The sequence below is a fragment of the Mixophyes fleayi genome, chromosome 8 (genome assembly GCF_038048845.1).
Source record: "Mixophyes fleayi isolate aMixFle1 chromosome 8, aMixFle1.hap1, whole genome shotgun sequence".
In the NCBI taxonomy this organism is placed as follows: domain Eukaryota; kingdom Metazoa; phylum Chordata; class Amphibia; order Anura; family Limnodynastidae; genus Mixophyes; species Mixophyes fleayi.
Window position 1 is genome coordinate 130,166,747 of NC_134409.1, and position 18,694 is coordinate 130,185,440.

The window sequence follows — 18,694 nt, forward strand, 5'->3', positions numbered from 1 at the left end:
AATGTTAGGCATGGCCGCCCAATGTTAGGCATGGCCGCCCAGTGGTAAGCATTTCTGCCTCACAGTGGTGGGGTTATGGGCTAGATTCTGAGCAGGGCCCTATCTCTGTGGAGTTTGTATGTTCTCTCCGTGTTTACGTGCGTTTCCTTCAGGGTGCTCCAGTGTCCTCCCAAACTCCAAAGACATATTAGTAGGTTAATTGGATTTTGGTGGGAGATTTACACTGTAAGCTCCAACCAATGGGGCAGCGACTGATGTGACTGATAAACATTCTCTGTACAGTGTTGCATAATATGATTGGTGCAATATAAATAAACAACAATCATAATAGTTTAATAAAAGATTCAAAATCAGATCCATCAAAACTGTGAATGTTACCTGCGTCAGTAAATCACCCCTCAGTCTCCGACAAAAGATTGGAATAACCCAATCATTGGAACAGTGGAACTGATTTTTATTTTATTGTTAAATAAGCTGTGTTATGTCTCCTCTTATGACCACAAGGTAATTTATTAAGTTGTGCCAGCATTGCTCGTCAAGTCTCAGTTCTCGTGCGGTTGAAATCAAAAGGTGAAATGATCAGATTCTCTGCAGCCCCAGAGCTCGTCCATATATCAGCGTTTAGGTTATATGCTTGTAATGCAGTTTGTCCGCAGAGTGCAGCGTAGAGACGGCTTCAGGATCATTGATCCCAGTTCCAGCACACAGACGCCATCACGTAATAATGCACGCAATGATCGGCTAGCTTGCTGCACACTAGTCTGTGAGTGCTTGTGATCAATGATTGTAAAGACTGTTCTAATTTTAGTGTGCAGTTTATGTGGTCAGCGCTGTCTGACTGCGGTCAAGCAGCACAGACCACATAGGGGGAGATTCAATTGCCAACAACGTGATGCGCGGACATCACAGCGATGTCCGCTGCGTACGTGGCCGGCCATTATGATAGGAATCTCTGTTCATTTTTATTCTGCGCACCTCTGTGGGTTGTGACAAAAAAATGAGCGGAGATTCCTGTAAAATGTCCAACACGAGGCGTCTCTCTGTGGACCGCCGAATTGAATCTCTCCCCTTAAACACATATCTGAAGGAGCCATAAGTGTTAACAATTTTGCATATAGCTGTAGCATTGTTGCAAGAATATAATGTGGCAAGAGCCCGCTACTGCAGAAGCAGACGCGAACAACTTCTTCCTTTTTATGGTTCTTTATTGTCAGGATGGTAAATATTTTGCCACCGTATACTTGCACAGCAATCATGGAGCCCCTAAACACTAGCTATACATAGACCAGCTCTCTCTCAGGACCAGCCAGCTATCCCAGTGTTGGTCTCCCTGAACAAATGAAACAAACAAGCTTTTATACATGATGCTCCTCCCCAAACCTTAGCTTGATGGACAGGTGACACACCCACCTTCTCTTTAAAAGAAAACACCCATCACTGGCTCTGTTTGCACAACCAGACACGCCCTGTCTGTTTGCTGAGAGGAAGGATTTCAGATCATGTAAGTTTAACCAAATTTAAACTATTGCTTTTCATACATAAGTCTTCACTCTAGGTGCATTACTGCACAAATGTTTTACTCTACTTCCCTGCTTTCTCTGCATATTGCCAGCTAAAAGCCTCCTTTTGTTACAATAATAAATGACAGTATTCCTGGTTGCCTGCCAGGTCTTATAATAGTGAATAGGGAACGGAGATCCCAGACTGCCATCATTTCAAACTGAATGGATACATGTCCGCTGAAATCTCCAGCTCACAAGTAGATAGGTTAGAAGCAACTTTACCATATGCCTAATTTACCACCAAAAGCCAGCAGAAGAGTCGATAGACAGGGCATATGATCTTCTTATCAATGAGGGAGGGGGGAATTAATTATTAAAACAAAGTTTTTTAGTATACTACATGCTTAGTTTTCCACCTATAATAACAATTTGTCATTAAATACGTCATATTACTTTATTAATAAAGTGGGAGTTCCCCTTTAATTCTTGCCTGCTTTCCTCGTACTGAATGACATCATTATCACAGTACATAAAGCTGCAACTTTCTAAGTCAATGGTTCCTTCCTGCAGACCACAAGCAGAATCTATTTGCTTTACATGAGTCTATTTATCACTGTTCTGCCCCGATAACTTATTATGTTGGAACTGATTGAATACTGATGTGGAAAGACTTGTTACTATTAATAAACAAGTACGAGGGACAGCCAGTGTCCTAAGGCGTACACGAGGTTGTGCGAGATGTACAGAGGATGCAGCTTTCATTTTCAGCTTATTAATGCTCCTGACAGCATCAACCTTTCATGGAACTAACAGAGAATTACAGGCTGATTACAGAGCTGTCCGGAGATTTATCTACCTGGAAGCCAGCAGTAGAATAACACTGCATAAAAAGTGCATACACAGCTTGCTGGAGACTAGGAGAGTACATCCAGGGAATCTGTTCTACGCTTATAAGAAGACTTTTATTTTTAAGGCTTTTTTTTTTTTTAATATACATGTTAAATAAATGTAAGGGTAGAAACACGGGCACATCTACAGTGATACCAGGGGTAGGAACTGCTATGGAGAACGGAAGCTGAGGGGGCCCCTTGTAGCTGCCACCAATGCTCCCATAGAATAGAGTGCTGTCTGCTTCTCACTGGGTGACTTCCAATACCACCAGGCATTTGAAGCCCCAGAACCAGACTGGCACATTTGCAGAGGACCGGTGGTTTGTTCAGGCATCGAGGAGGAGTTTCGTGAGGGGTTTCCTTGCGAAGTACGAAGTAGGCGCATCAGTGAGCCCCGTCTGTGCAATAGTGTATAAATGAGATTTAATTACGTAGAGGGAAATTATTGCAATGAGATAAAGAGGTGGATAGGACGCCTTCTCAGGGTGCCCATTGCCGTGCCGCAAAAGGACTTTTCTCAGACCAAAGAGATTGGGTCTCATGCTATACTTTTTGGGACACTGTGACTGCATGTTGCATTTTGGCGGAGAGGCGCATTTGCATGTGCACTGCAAGCAATGTAATAAAACGTTTCACACACACACACAAATTACACATGTAGTAATAACAGTCCTGTTGTTCCCTCACTCTCATTGTTTAATTAAGCCATAAATTAGGCTAAACCGAGTAATATTTTAGCACATCAATGGAAAAAATTATTTAATTGCTGCTCCCCTGCATGGGAGCAGCATCGGACCTTGTTGTGCACTGGACAGATTATTTAAAACGTGTTGATGCAACATCAATGTTGTTTGGCGCGCACATCCGGTAAGCTTTGTAAATGAGGTCCACTAATACTACTATAGGCTTAGGTATAGAGATAATCAGGGTATTTATTCTATTCTATAAAGTGCGCTTCGAAAAAAAATTTCAGTGGAGGAAACCATTTTGTCGCTAGAACCAATATAAGCAGGCAGCGACCAAATCAGTAGGAACCAGTGACATCACAGCAGCACGCTGAATACATTCTAGCGAATGTTGGTTAAGCTCACAAAATGGTTCGCTCCGTGATATCACTGGATCATCTGAGTGAAGTGATTCTGTTCTTCATCGCGGTTAGTGGCTCCTAGTGGAATTTTAGACTGACTTATCCTGTGTCTTGCTCCAACCCATAAAATGGCTGCCTCCACTGAGGTGACAGGTTCAAGTTAGTATACGTGCCAACGTGCTCTACTGCTGGATTGTTCTAATGACTCCAACACATTGGAAAATGGTAGACTAATACCACTTGAAGAAAGTAACTCTAACAATACAGAAGATTCTGCAGCCACATTAAAACCAACTGAAGTCTTTCATTCTTAGACCAGAATCAGCCTTATTGACATGACAGGGTTAAGTTGTGTGCCTCAACGTCTCAGCTCTTCCTTATTAAAGTCTGATGTGTGAAGATAGAATATAGATTGGCCACCTCGGGCCACAAATAGGTTTCCATGCTTCACAGAACATCTCCCTCTCAGCTGCCATTACTTATTCATTTCTCTGGGAACGCCGTCATCTGAGGCACGATGGCTGACACAGAAGATAGTTGGAGATGTTCTTGGCCTCCCCCACCCCCATACTCATGAAACATTAAGTGAAATAAATAGCTCACAATGAATTTGAGTCAAAATACACTTTTATATGTCACCATAACCCTCTCACGTCTACTGCCCTCAACCAATGCATCTGTCTGTCCATCGTTCACATGCAATCTTTCTGCAACATACTAATTTAAACTAGTATCATGGCATACAGCCATTGTGTCACAGCCAACTGCAGCTAATTCTTTCTTTCAGATTGGATGGCGGCTCGTAGGAAAAGGACCGAGGAACCAAAGACAGTTAAAGTTTCAGTGGGGGAATCTTGTTACCTATTTTGAAAAATATAAAAGTGCAACACCGTAATGATAAGTTTGCAATGTCTTTCTGGTCAGAAAAGGACATACAGCGGGTACTCACCTTGCTCAGAGTCAAACATCTCTACAGTGTTTACAAAGTGGGGCCGGGAGTAGAAGTTGTGAGGTCCGGGCTGTTGTAAGCCGCCGAGACTGAAGAAAGAGCTTTCTGTCATGGTACAGCTGCCAAAGGCACGCCGACTTGGGATGCACGGATATCGAGTCCAGCTCTTTACCTCTAGGTCCAAGGCTTCGAAGGCTGTTACCGGCAGCTTCCCTTGCCTACCCCCTGCCAAGAGAAGAGACAAATGTAAGACAGTGATGTACAATGGCTTTAGTTTAGCTTTAAGTTGAGGTTTCCTAGCTTATCCATTTAAATGATAAATCTACCGTATAGGCCCTGATTCCTGACTCCTCCTCCTCAACAGCCTATTAGGAACATTTTAAAGGAAGAAAATGCAGGTAGACCAGTGACCCAGCACAAGGTAGGCCACTATGGGACTGGCCCGGGTGGCAGATGCTTGTATTTAGAGTTACGCAAATTTGAAAGCGTTATATTCAACCTTAAATCTAGTTATAGAGGTGTAATATGATATCAGCATCATCAAATTGAAAAACAGCAGCTGTCTTGTGCACGTGCAGAATATACTGTTAATAAGGAATATACTACAAACCTGCATGTAACTCAAAATTAGACGCATCTCAAAGAAAGGTACGCAGCTATCATCTGCTCACTTGCGTCTGATCCTCCTCTCCAAGCATGAGGACATACTTGATAACTTTTTACTGTTCCCCTCTGTGAGCTCCTGGAGGGGAGGTGGGGTGTGAGGATGGAAAGGGCCAGGACGCTGCGAATCGCATTTTTTGGGCCCCGTCCCCGCAATGCAATGACACAAAAACTTCATTTTGCCGCGAGGGGCCAAAATGCTGTGCTTCACCGCAAATCGCATCACAGAGGCTCCTACTCACTAGGGGCCTGATTCATTAAGGATCTTAACTTGAGAAACTTCTTATTTCAGTCTCCTGGACAAAACCATGTTACAATGCAAGGGGTGCAAATTAGTTTTCTGTTTTGCACATAAGTTAAATACTGACTGTCACGAACAGCCCTCACCTGAGTCTGCGTGATGCATATGTGACACAGGGTTAACCAAAAAACAACCACCTGGTCTGTCTAAAATGATTAAATTCTTCCCTATCTATGCCACCCACTAGCTTTGCGATACTAATTATGCCACCACCAAGGTTTTTTCGGACAAGAGCTGACACTCTTATTTAGGAAGCCTTCAGTTCTCCCTAGCATTAATCTAACACAATTTACTTTAATCAGAGTTCACATAAACCACAAGGTTTGCACAGTTTCAATTATGTAGCTTCTGGACCAAACTGTCGCGTGAATTCGTAAGAACACAGAGACTAGAACTTATTAAGTGTAATTTAATATGGAAAATACATCCACAATGCTTAAGATAAAACAGATAATAAAAGATATACAAATATAGTGCAATTGTTTCCTATAAAATAAAAAGGATGAAACACAGAATTGATACCTCACTTAGAATCAAGTTTCTGGTGCTGGGAGAAGCAGGAAAAATGGGACCTCTTTAATCAAATGACTCTCTCAGAGTGAACCAAGACTTACATTTCCACTATAGTTTTAAAACCCAGCTACAGGACCCCCCAGCCCCCTTTCCTGTGAGGTCAGAACCAACAGGATGGTAGAATGCAAATTAGGGTTTTATGACTCTGCTGTTGGAATTCCTTTAAGTCAAGTGTTCTTTACACCGTCCTAACTTTTCAACAGTATGGTTTACAAACATGATTTTACCTCCACACAACAGGTCATAAGTTTCCCTTCATCTGCATACCACACATGCCTCTGGTAGGTATGATATTGGAGAAAATGAGATTATATTTTCCTGTGACCCTATTCAACTTGAATCTGTCACATGCAACCCAGTCTCTGCAGTCGGCATGTCTGGGGCCTCCCAAACATGTGTTAGATTTCATTGTCTTGCAAGAGATATCCTCAAAGGCTTTCACATTTGCGTCCTGCCATAAATGGTATAAGGTGCTACCCTTATCTACCAGCCCCCTCTGGGTAGTTTAACATACACAAAACGCAATTGATCTAACAGCTTCTAAGAGAACCATGTCACACTATTTCTAGGAAGTAATTCACAAACATATATTTGCAGATTTATGGCTAAAAATTAGCTTGCACATGACACTGACTGTTTTTTCATGTAGCACACAAATATCAACTTTAAATTTCAGTGTACAAATAAGCTATCAAGTATTTGTGTGTTACATGAAAAAACAGTCAGTTTTTAACTTATGTGCAAAACAGAATACTAATTTGCACCCCTTGCATTGTAACATGGTTTTGTCCAGGAGACTGAAATAAGAAGTTTCTCAAGTTAAGATCCTTAATGAATCAGGCCCTAGAAGAGGGCCTGATAGGGGAGAATGGCCTCTGTTAAACTTTTATCTTGTGGTTGGAACGACCCCCAAAAAATAATTATATAGAAATATTTACATTGTTATAGTTTTCTTATCATGCTTTACAGAATTTATTTTGATATCAACAAAAATAAATCAATATATAGATCAACATAGGTACACATATAAACAGTAATGCTATTCACAAAGTCCCCTGAGACTGTAAGTCAATGCATAACTAATTTATTATAAGGGACATTTCAGTTCTGCGGTGACGGATGACCCCTTAGTTTACAGTTCACACGGTCACACTTGTTATTGAAATGACCTCTGAAGTCAAATGAAATTCTGATATCGATCACTTAAATCTCATAGGATTATCTCCATGAATACATTACTCTAAACATACCAAGTTATGTTAGTAAAGCACAAGGCAAAGGTGATACTTGACTGTGTGCGTGCGATATGGAAAATACATTGTAAACTCCAATGAGTCAGGAACTCATATGAATGATTAAATATTCTCTATAAAACGCTGTGTAAGATGTAGGATCTATATAAGAAACTGTTAATAAATAAAATAGTTATTAACATAAAATGAACAACTATTGAGGATGAGGCTTTAAGATTCTATTCAACATTAATTATTGGGATCTTTTTTTATTACACTTTGGAGTCATTAAGGAGAGTAAAGCATAAAATAGGAGTAACTTTGCACCTGGGCAAAACCATGTTGCATTGGAGGGGGAGGTAAATTTTAAATGTGGGGACAGATTTACAGATATATAGTTGGGGTAGGACATGTCCTAGATCAACTTTAAAGTTATGTGTAGAAATAAAGCTATCAAGTATTTGTGTGTTACAGGAAAAAACAGCCAGTATTTAACTTATGTGCAAAATAATAAACTAATTTGCACCCCTTGCATTGTAACATGGTTTGTCCCGGAGAACATTTACTCCTATTTTTTTGCCTTACTTTCCTTAATGACTCAGGCCCTCTGTGTTTTTAGTATCAATGATATATTATAATGTATAATATATTAATCAGCAAAGTGTTTCTCTATTCCATAAAAAAAGTATTTTTAAAAAGTGAACCTATTTCATCACTAATCACCGGTCTAATGATCCAAACATCTGAATTTGGGGGTTAATTGAGATGAGGTCAATTATTGAAATAATTCATGCAAATCGAGTTTTGAGGTAGCACAGATGATATAGTGAACGTGTGGAGATCTAGGAATAGAATCTTCGAATTCTGCCTTCGTTTCACCATTCGGCAGGAGTTCCATTCCCCATTGTATTTGTGAATTTTTATTTCACAGAATTTTTATTCCGGTGGCACAGGGGTTAACATTGCTGCCTCACAGTGCTGGGGTCATGGGTTCGACCCCAACCATGGTCCTATCTGTGTGGAGTTAAGTTCTCCTCTTGTTTGCTTGGGTTTCTTCTAAGTGCGCCAGCCTCCTCCCTGGCTCCAAAGACCTGCTAATGGGTTAATTGGCCTCTGATGAAATTAACCCTACTGTGTGTGTGAGGTAGGGAGTATAGACTGTAAGCCACTAGGGCAGGGACTGATATGAATGATTAAATATTCTCTCTATAAATAACTATTAATAATTGAAAAATGCACGACAGTCACTTCATTTTGCTCTGTGCTGTCATTGGGGTGAATCTGGGGAATGGTTTTGGCCAAATTGCAGCAGCAAACTATGAAAAAAATGTGGTCAAATACTGTATGGAGTGAATATTTGGCAAGGAAGCTGTAGTTATCCCAAAGGAATCTGGCTATAACATAGCTATAACACACTGTACCTAGGCTTCTATCTCTGTTCTCCTTTAAACATGGAGGAGGCTTCAGTCTCAGCTATTTCTCAGGCTCTTTTCCCTAAAGGAAAAGCTTAGGGCCGCTGATGTTAGCAATTTAACACGTTCACCTAGGAGACTGTTTCGTTTTGACTTGAACCTTTACACTTTAATTGGATGGAGCTTTGCTGCATGGCCCCGAATTCTCTCTGGGACTAGGGGGTGAAACCGGTCTTCGTTGCATGTTGAGAATTGTAAGTATTAGAGCAATTAAAAGCGGGTCTGTGGTATAGTGATGTAGCCTTCTGTCTGAGCTGATGACAGAGTGCAGTTATGTATCCCAGCTAGAGAGAGAGAGATCACATCTGTCTGTGTTACAGTTCAACTCTCTAAAGTCATTAGACCCAGTCGTACCTGCTCAGGGCGGTGTATTTGCTCTGCCGTTCCAGCAATTCAGAAAATTGCAGTTATTATTTTCATGATACACGATCAGATTCCTTGGATCTGTGATCCAGGCAGGGTCTGTGAGAGGAAACCTGGCCGCAGATCAAAAGGCCGATTCTGCACCTCCAGACAACTTTAAATGACTAGTTTTAATTTACTAGTTTGTAGTGCCCTCCTTTAATGTTTTCTAAATATATTGTTTCAACTTTCCGTGTTTCTCAATGCAGCCTTTATATCATCTAGACAGATTTGTTATTTTCACAACCCTTGGACACGACATATAACCTGCTCTGTGGATCCAATTCTACCCATGCCAGGAGCAGAGCTGAGTTGTTTTGTATCCAAGGGAAATTAAACAAGGAAAATCCTGTTTATTTGATACGACTCCCTGGAAACAACCATTGAAGACTGTAAATAATATTAATAACATTCTGTTAGCAAAGTCTTGATGATCATTAAACGTGGCTATTAGATAAATGAATGTTTTCCAACTTACCTAAGACGTAGATTTTGTTTCCGCGTAGGAAAGTTGATGCTCCGTAACGAGGGGTGGGCATGGAGGGGAGCTGCTGCCAGTTGTCTTTCGTGGGCTCGTAGACCCTCACCAAGGCCTGGGGGGAGGTATCTGTGCCCATTCCTCCAAGTGCATAAATCTTCCCTTCTGTAAGAGAATGAAGGTGAGTATGTGAGAACCTCCACTCCAGCGGCCCAGAAGATACAAGTCTCAGATAGGATGGAATACACTCAGCTGTCCAGCGTCGCACACAGATATGGAGAAGGGTTTTATACACAGTAATAATAGGTCATATCCACACTGCTTGGACAGACTGCTGAGTGTTATGGATGAGACCAAGTACCAAGGTTCAGCCAGCGTCTGTCAGCTATAATAGAGGCAGCCATGCAGTAAGCTAAATGCAGCCTATCAATTCATTAGTAGCCGCTGACATCGCTCAGCCATGAAGGAAGCCGTCCTGTAGGCGCAACCGGTGGTCAAGGGGGAAATGTATAAGTGGCGGTATGAAAAATGTAACGGGAACGTAAGTGAATGGAATGTGATAGTGTTACAATTAGGGCAGTAGGAGAAGTGGCGGTATGATATACCCCTGTATACACCCCACTTCCACCACTGTATATATATATATATATATATATATATATATATATATGTATATGTATATAAAATGTAAGTGACTGGCTGGAATGTGACAGTGTTACAATGAATACAGAAGTGGAAGTTGCTCAATCAATTTATAGGCTCATAGCAGGTGCTTGAAAGGGTGGGGTTATCCTAAAAGGAACAAACACACAGAAAGATCCCCCAGCACACTGCTATAGCCAGCAAAAGACCTGCCATTTCTACTGTAGATAAAAATGCAAAAGTCTTAGTTGCACACATATTATATATATATATAATGTAAGTGACTGGAATGTGATAGTGTTACAATGAAGGCAGTAGGAGAGGTGGTAGTATGACATACCCCTGTATACCCCCCACTTCCACCACTAGGCTGAACCAATATAAGAACGCAGCTTGTCAGGTACCAGTGACATAAGATGCACACAAGAAGGAAGTAGCCTATCACTGCGCTAGGTACTGGTGACATCACTGAGTCACGTGACTTAATATTGGTTCAGCTGATAAAATGGCTGCCATTGTGACTGTGGCACGGATCCCTTTCAGGTATTTGGCATGACAAAATCCAAACAATTATGATAAAATAACTATCCAAACTGCAACTTCAATTCTGTAGGTTTTGCTAATTTCTAGTCAAGATTGCGTATTTAATTCAATAAGAAGTCCCTTCAAAGTGTGCTCACCATGTTGTTGTTTTACACAGTAACATTTTCCATCATATATATATATATATATATATATATATATATATATCTTCTTAGAATACAAAGCACGCTGTGACGTCATCTAACAGCTATATTTCCAGGATCCTTTTTTGTCAGCAATACCAGAAACTGCTGTGAGAGAATTTGTATTAAAATTTATTTTGTGTTATGAAAGTGCTTCATCTGAAAAACAATAGAAAAAAATCTGCTTGGCCCGAAAACATTTCCTTTCCATGTAATTAGAAAAACGATGCAGGCAGATGTAATCAGTGTTTTCTGCATCGTCAGCCCGCACCTCGGATAGAAGCCGCGTCCATTGAGTTGGATTCATTGTGTTTTCCAGCCCATCGAGAAATTCACACTCCAGTTAACCAGGCTCAGCGTTCTCATACAGGTTAAAAGCTGAGAACAACATTGATATTATTAGATGAAATGCAAATGATAGATTTTTAAAGACCACGTCGTTAATGCAAGCTGCTTGGGATGAATGAGTAATGTGCAAGATTGCTTAGCTAATTGTTTCAAGAACTACAAGTATATTTCAGAAAAGGTTGTGTTTTAGGGGTGAAGAGTTTTTTGTTTGCACAATGAGTGATATGTGCCAATGTTGTATTGGGGTGTCTGGCTGTAATATCACACTCGCCCCCTTTACCAGAATGTTTGGGAGACTCCAGGTTGGTCCCCCACACTCTCTGGGATAACATCTCATTCTCCCGCATCCTCAGGGCCGTTCCCATAGTGGGCTACCTTGTGCTGGGTCACTGGGCTACCGGCATTTTCTTTCCTTTAAAATGTTCCTAAAAGGCTGCTGAGCCAAATCTCATCCCCTGGGCTAAAATTTGCCAGCCAGACCCTGCTCCTCCTCGCCGCTTCATAGTAAAGAGGGTGAGATAGTGGGCAGCACAGTGGCCTAGTGGTTAGCACTTCTGCCTCACAGCACTGGGGTCACGAGTTCAATTCCCGACCATGGCCTTATCTGTGTGGAGTTTGTATGTTCTCCCCGTGTTTGCGTGGGTTTCCTCCGGGTGCTCCGGTTTCCTCCCACACTCCAAAAACATACTGGTAGGTTAATTGACTGCTATCAAAATTGACCTTAGTCTCTCTCTCTCTGTGTCTCTGTGTCTGTGTGTGTCTATATTAGGGAATTTAGACTGTAAGCTCCAATGGGGAAGGGACTGATGTGAGTGAGTTCTCTGTACAGCGCTGCAGAATTAGTGGCGCTATATAAATAAATGATGATGATGATAGGGTCCCCGTTCCAGCAATTCACAGCACCCTGCTCCGGAGAGGAGGGAATAAACCTAGAGTTGGTAAGTATGTGTAATACGGAGAAGGGTTTTGCGGATATTATATTGGGGAGAAATGTAATAAAAAAGGCAAAGTCTCTTTAAAAGACGTGGAGCAAAATGTCACAATGGTGCAAACATGGACAGGAGAGATGGTTTGGTACAGTACCGCTAAATATTTAAATCTACTGGCACCACTGCTGGTTTTAGTGACCCTGATGCAGGGTTGAACGGACACCTGTTTGCATAGAGCAAACTGTGTGAATTTGCTTGGTGAATGCAAACAAAGAAACCGGCATCCACACTTGCCCCTGAAGCGGTGTGACGGGGGAGGGAAGGGGGCAATCTGAGCAATTACTACTTTCACGCGTGAACCAGAAGGAATATTATATCTGATGTATTACAGGAAGCCAAACAGCACATGTATTTTACCAGATGCAAAAAAATGTTTACAAAGTTTTATTGCACTTACGACATGGCTCTGTGTATGTATGTGTGGATGTATGCCTGACGTATTCCTGGTGGGTATGCTACATATTCCGAGCTGGAAACACCTTGAGATGTGAGATTTTTGCGCGCATTTTTTGGGCCACTCAAGTTGCATTCAACTTTGCATCAGGTCCAATATAGTAACATAGTTGATGAGGTTGAAAAAAAGACACCAGTTCATCAAGTTAAACCTATTTTGGATCTCCTGCGATCCTGTACTTATATTTGAAATCGATCCAGAGTAAGCAGCCGCCAATCTGTTTCAATTGTGGAAATCCCCCCAGACTCAATATTGCAGTCCTATTTTTACCCTATATCCACTACTATCCTTCATTTTAATTAACGGTCGTATCCCCGGATACACTTTTCCGCAAATAAAATTGTCTAACTATTTCTGAAACATATCTATTGAATCTGCCATCACAACCTTCCCTGGCAGTGAATTCCATATAGTGACTGCTCTTACTGTAAAGAACCCCTTCCTTTGCTGGTTGTGAAACTTCCTCTCTAACCTTAGAGGGTGACCGCGTGTCCTGTGTATAGTCCTTGGGGTAAAAAGTTCCCATGAAAGTTCTCTGTATTGACCCTTAATGTATTTGTACATAGTAATCATGTCTCCTCTTAGACGCCTCTTTTCTAAAGTAAACATGCCTAAACTGGCTAACCTTTCCTCATAACTTAATGACTCCATACCCTTTACCAATTTTGTCGCCCTTCTCTGAGCCCTTTCTAGTTCCAAATTATCTTTTTTATAGAGTGGTGCCCAGAACTGTACTGCATATTCAAGATGAGGTCAATATGCCTGTGTCCGCGGCCGGTAGGTGGTCGAAGCCATTCCAAAAGCATCAGAGCTTTTTGGTTGCCCAAAATAATCTGAAAACTTCTCTTTGTTGTATCACCAATACGTTCTTTTAAGCAATTAACTTTAGCGTGATCAATACCCATTAAGCATCCAGAATATAAGGAGAGACCTCCATAAACTTGGATTTATACGTCCGCTCGTTACTTAGACCTTTTGTCCTTCTGTCATTCTAATAAAGTATCACGGTTCAAATCGAACTCAATTAAAAACCCACCTTCCATTTTAATCACACACTCTGGGGATGGAGAATTAGTTAATTATTTGTGATAAGTGTTGACTGTAGCGGCGTAATCAGCGGAGCACTACGACCCAAAGGTTCCTACGGCTGGGGGGGGAGGGGGTCATATTTGAGGCTCTGTCAGGAGAAGGTATGCTGATCATCAAACTAATTAGACATAAAAGTTTTATTTGGCTGCCAAAGATTCTGACGTTTTTACCTGGGGGAAATATACCGAGGATGATCCTTTATGCGTTATTCAGATTTTATGGAAATCTTTGTGCAAAAAAAAAAAAAAAAAAGGAACAGAAGACAAAGTTCTTAATTAAAATTGATTTTCTTGTGCCTGCCCGTGAGATAAGCTGGATCCGTGAATGTAAGATTGTTGGGCTCCTTTTAAATGCATTACAGTAACAGGTCGTTTGTAAATGACATTTTAAAAGGCAGATATTTAATATGTGATATGTGAGGCTGCTCGGCAAAAAGACCCATGGAGATAATGTCATCATTTCTTTGTAGTTTCTGTAGAATAATGTATAATGTATGGATATTAACACTCAAGTACAACGTTAAAGACCACTAAAGTCTAAAATACATGTTGGCTCATACACAAAATATTCTAGCATTTGACAGGGGAAATAGATTCAGCTTTCCACTCCTATAATTCCTGTCTATATAACATAGCGGGTTCATTCCACCTGCAGGGGCAAACGCAGGATTTGTAGAGGGGGTTTTCCACGCCGGCAGTGGGCGTGACCAGCATGCATGGGGGCGTGGCCATAATTTTTGCCAGTGCTTGGCTACTCTCCAACTCTTCCTAGCCCCATAATATACATGGGCAATGCTGCGTGCACTACTGCAGAGCTGTGTGAAGCAGGAGCAGGTTCCATCCACTTCAATTATACAGTGCCCCAGGCTTGGAGGGGGGAAGGGGGGGGGGGGGGGTTCCAGGCACTAGGAAACCCCCCTCGGTTTGCCTATGCACCGGCGATCCCTGACTCCAAGCGGGAACTGATTAATAGTTACCTCCAGTAATGCAATTTTTCCAGGCTCGCAGAGTCTGACAGGGTTATCCATTTACCCTGAAAGAATTGGAAGAAGCTATCGCCTTCACGCCAACTGGCAAAAGCCCAGGACCCGATGGATTCACAATTGCCTATTTTACGATGTTTGGCCAGGTGTTAAACCCTGTTCTCCTAGGAGCCTTTAATGAATTCTCTGATAAGTCCAGCTTCTCCTGGCAGTCGCTCAAAGTGCATGTTACGATTATTCCTAAGGAGGATAAGGACTCTTTCCGGTGCCTTAGCTATCGCCCGATCTCCCTGTTAAATGTAGACCTAAAACTTTTCGTGAAAATGACGGCAAATCGCTTTAAGAGCCTCCTCTACCAGATCTTATACATAGCGATCAGGTGGGCTTTGTCCCGGGCCGCGAGGAACCGGACAACACAACCAAGATTATTGACCTGATACATGTCATCGAGAGTAGACGCACCTTGGCCCTGTTATTGTCAACTGATGCGGAAAAGACCTTTGACAGGTTAGATTGGCGACTTCTTGAAGGAGTGCTGAGCACATGGGACTGGGCCCGGTCTGTTTTCACAGAATCCTCTCCCTTTACAGAAATATTACTGCTTGCATTAAAATTAATGGCTCTCTGTCCGACACATTCTCTATCTACAATGGCACGCGCCTGGGATGCCCGATTTCCCCATTGATATTTGTTCTGTGCATGGAGGCTCTGGCCCGATCTATCAGGAATAACCCAGATGTGATGGGGGTGGGGAGATCACAAGTTTACCCTCTTTGCAGATGATTTGCAGGCAACAGTCACCAACCCTACGGTTTCGCTGCCCAATTTAATGCTTGCGCTTGAGAGGTTCGGTGCACTGTTAAACTCTAAAATGAATTATACTAAATCCATGGCCCTGAATCTTTCCATCCCGCCACAAGTCCTATCTCAACCATATACCAATTGCTTATTATTACCCTCTACCCCACTCTACCGGGCTATACTGGTGCGTGGATTAGAGAACTGAGGAGGCCTACCTCCGATCAGCTCTGGACCAAAGCATTCCAGTTCACTACGAGCCTTTCGGTGGTGAAGACAAGGTCCTATCTCGTTGGTACATGTGTCCCTCTTAGTTAAGTAAGATGCACCGGGGTGTCTTGGGATTGTGCTGGAGATGTGGATCGGGGACGGGATCCCCCCTCCACAGTTGGTGACCATGTCCTAAAATAGCACAATATAGGCGCAGGGTGAGAATAGTTGCAGAGGAAATCATGGACTGTCCAGTTCCAGAAGGCCCTAAATTCTGTCTGTTTAGCTCTCCGGACATTGCTATCTCCCAGTATAAAAAATCCCTATTCCGACATTTGAATAATGCAGCCATAGCGCTTATCCCAGTCCACTGGCGGTCTCCTGCCGCTACTAGCATGCAAGAATGGTTCTGACGGCTTTACATTTACAGGACCAAGGATGACATCGCCCTATATAGTAAAAAGAAAGTTACTGAATATGCGGCGATGTAGCTCTGCTGGCTTGAATTTAAAGAGTCTCCATCTTTCCGCTCCCTGATGGACTGTGAATGGCCTCCTGTGGCTGGGGATTGGCTGGGTAGATACCCTAATGAAAAGGCAGAATTCAAACACTTTTGTCTGACATCCTTGTACTAGGTATATTTCTTTCATGATACAAGGAGTCCCCTTCTCCCCTCGCACCCCCTCCTCCCTTACACTCTCCCCCTTTCCTACCCTCTCCCACCCCTCTATATCCTCTAGTCTCTATTGTCTGATGTGTTTTATTTGTCTTTATATTTAACGCCATTTATTATTGGTTGTTGGACTATGTTGCTTTTAGTTAATAGTGCTTATATAGTCGGTCCATCTGCTGTATATAATATGTCTTTCAATAAAACCAAAATACACACACAAAAAAAATATTCTAGTATCTTTCACCAATGTAAAGGATATGTAATTAAGAGGGGTGCAGAAGGGTGGGCAGGGGGTGGCAGGTAGTGGGAGGAGCCACCAACCTGGTGTGACCACGCCCACTTCGGGATCTGCGGTCATACAAATAGGGGGCTAAAGGGAGGGAGCACCCTATTTCTCTCAAAATATCTCCCAACTCTTGTCTCTCTCTTGTCTCAAAATATCTCGGCAACTCCGTTCTGCACAAGATCTGCGTCTCTCATCCACCCTCATTACATCCTACCATTCTTGGTTACAGGACTTTTTTCGGGCTGCTCCCACTTTGTGGAATTCTCTCCCTTGCACAGTAAGACTTTCCTCTGGTCTACAAAGTTTCAAGCGTTCTCTGAAAACCCACCTCTTCAGACAAGCTTATAATATTCCTCAACCACTCTCTTAACCTCACTACATTACCCTATTACCACCTGTTACACAATTTCACACAAGACAACTACCCCCTGACCAACATTGTTGTGTGACAGGAACATTTAGCTTATGAGTCACTTTTACCTTTGCAGCCTGGCTGGTCCGACTGCAAATGTAGACTTAACCTCATGTGTCAAACTCCCATTGTCCCATAGATTGTAAGCTTGCGAGCAGGGCCTTCTCACCTCTTTGTCTATTTCACCCAGTTTGTTTATTCGTTTACTGTGTTTGTCCCCAATTATAAAGCGCTACGGAATATTTTGGCGCTATATAAATAAATTATGATATTTCGTATTTAGGGGAGGGTTGGGGACATTGCGTACCCCAACGTTACTCAGCCACTTCCCAAATGTGGAGCGGATGATTTTTATTATTTGAAAAGAATCTTAAACATCAATCCTGTTTCTGAAAATCTTGTTATAAAGTGTATATTTTATACCTGCCTACATTTGCGCAAATGTTTATACAGGTAGACACAGGTATTTGCAGGCCAATAGGGTAACATTTGCAAAGGTGCAAACATTTGTTCTGTATGATGAGGGGAGTTGGGTGGGGGAGGTCAGTAACACTCACTACTAAGAGCACCTGAGAGCACCAACATGCAACAAAAAGATTTATTTTGCTGGACAAAATCATTTTAATTAGATAATAAGGTGAAAAAGGCACAATTAGGGGGGAGCTCCCTGCTTCAAGGGAGGGTGCACAGACCCACACAAAAGGATTTAATGTCCCCATCCCTTCAGAGGTCACGTGACATGATTTGACAGGAGCATTACCAAAGACTGGTAACTAGCGTCAACTTCGAAATTTGGTAGGTGAATAGTACGCAGACACACTTATAGACAAGTGCAGGTCAATACTGTTTTGGTTCGTAAATGACACTAAAGTGTGCAAAGTCCAAGCCGCTCGCTGTTATAAGTATCATATAGGAAATCTCACTGATTCAGCAGTTGCGAACACGCAGCAGAGAAACAGCAAAGTTGAGTGTAATACATTATTCATTCTGCCAGTAGCGTCTGCTGTATACATGAATAAATTGCCATCTGAATCGGTAAATAAAGCTTTATTGAGATGTCATGTTAAGCCTGATAGATACGTTACTACGCTGCTCAGCTGAGCGGCCCTTCTCTGTCCGCCCGCATTGGGCCACATTATTGACCGTGCAGAGTTTGAAACACCATCTAATACAGCGGAGATGAATTTGTACTTCAGTAAAATCCCTGACGCTCCAGCTGCCCTCATTCGCCTGACTGAAAATCCCAATTAATTGCTGGATTAAAAACTCTCCAGGCAACATGAAGATAAAGGCTGTACGTATGCCATCGCTTTTATAATAAAATCACAGATGTTTGCAGTGGGATTTATGTATGGATGTCCCAACGCTACCTAAAGTTCAACACATTAAAATCTCCCTTACTGTCAATTACACCACAATTTCCTCATCTCCCAAGCCCGCAGCGTTGGTATCACACTTGACTCCGCCCTCTGCTTTATTCCTCACATCCAGACTCTCTCCCAGTCCTGTCGACTTCACCTTAAAAACATTGCCAGAA

At 42.1% G+C, this 18,694-nt stretch overlaps 1 protein-coding gene across 1 annotated transcript in view; it reads right to left on the minus strand.

Moving 5' to 3' along the window:
• Positions 1-18,694, minus strand: part of KLHDC8B (kelch domain containing 8B) — a 104,247-nt gene that overhangs the window by 26,747 nt on the left and 58,806 nt on the right. Inside the window, exons 3-4 of the mRNA XM_075183538.1 lie at positions 9,550-9,714; positions 4,429-4,653 (exon numbers count right to left, since the gene is read on the minus strand). Of these exons, the coding sequence (XP_075039639.1) occupies positions 4,429-4,653; positions 9,550-9,714 (390 nt within the window). The remainder of the gene's footprint in view (positions 1-4,428; positions 4,654-9,549; positions 9,715-18,694) is intronic.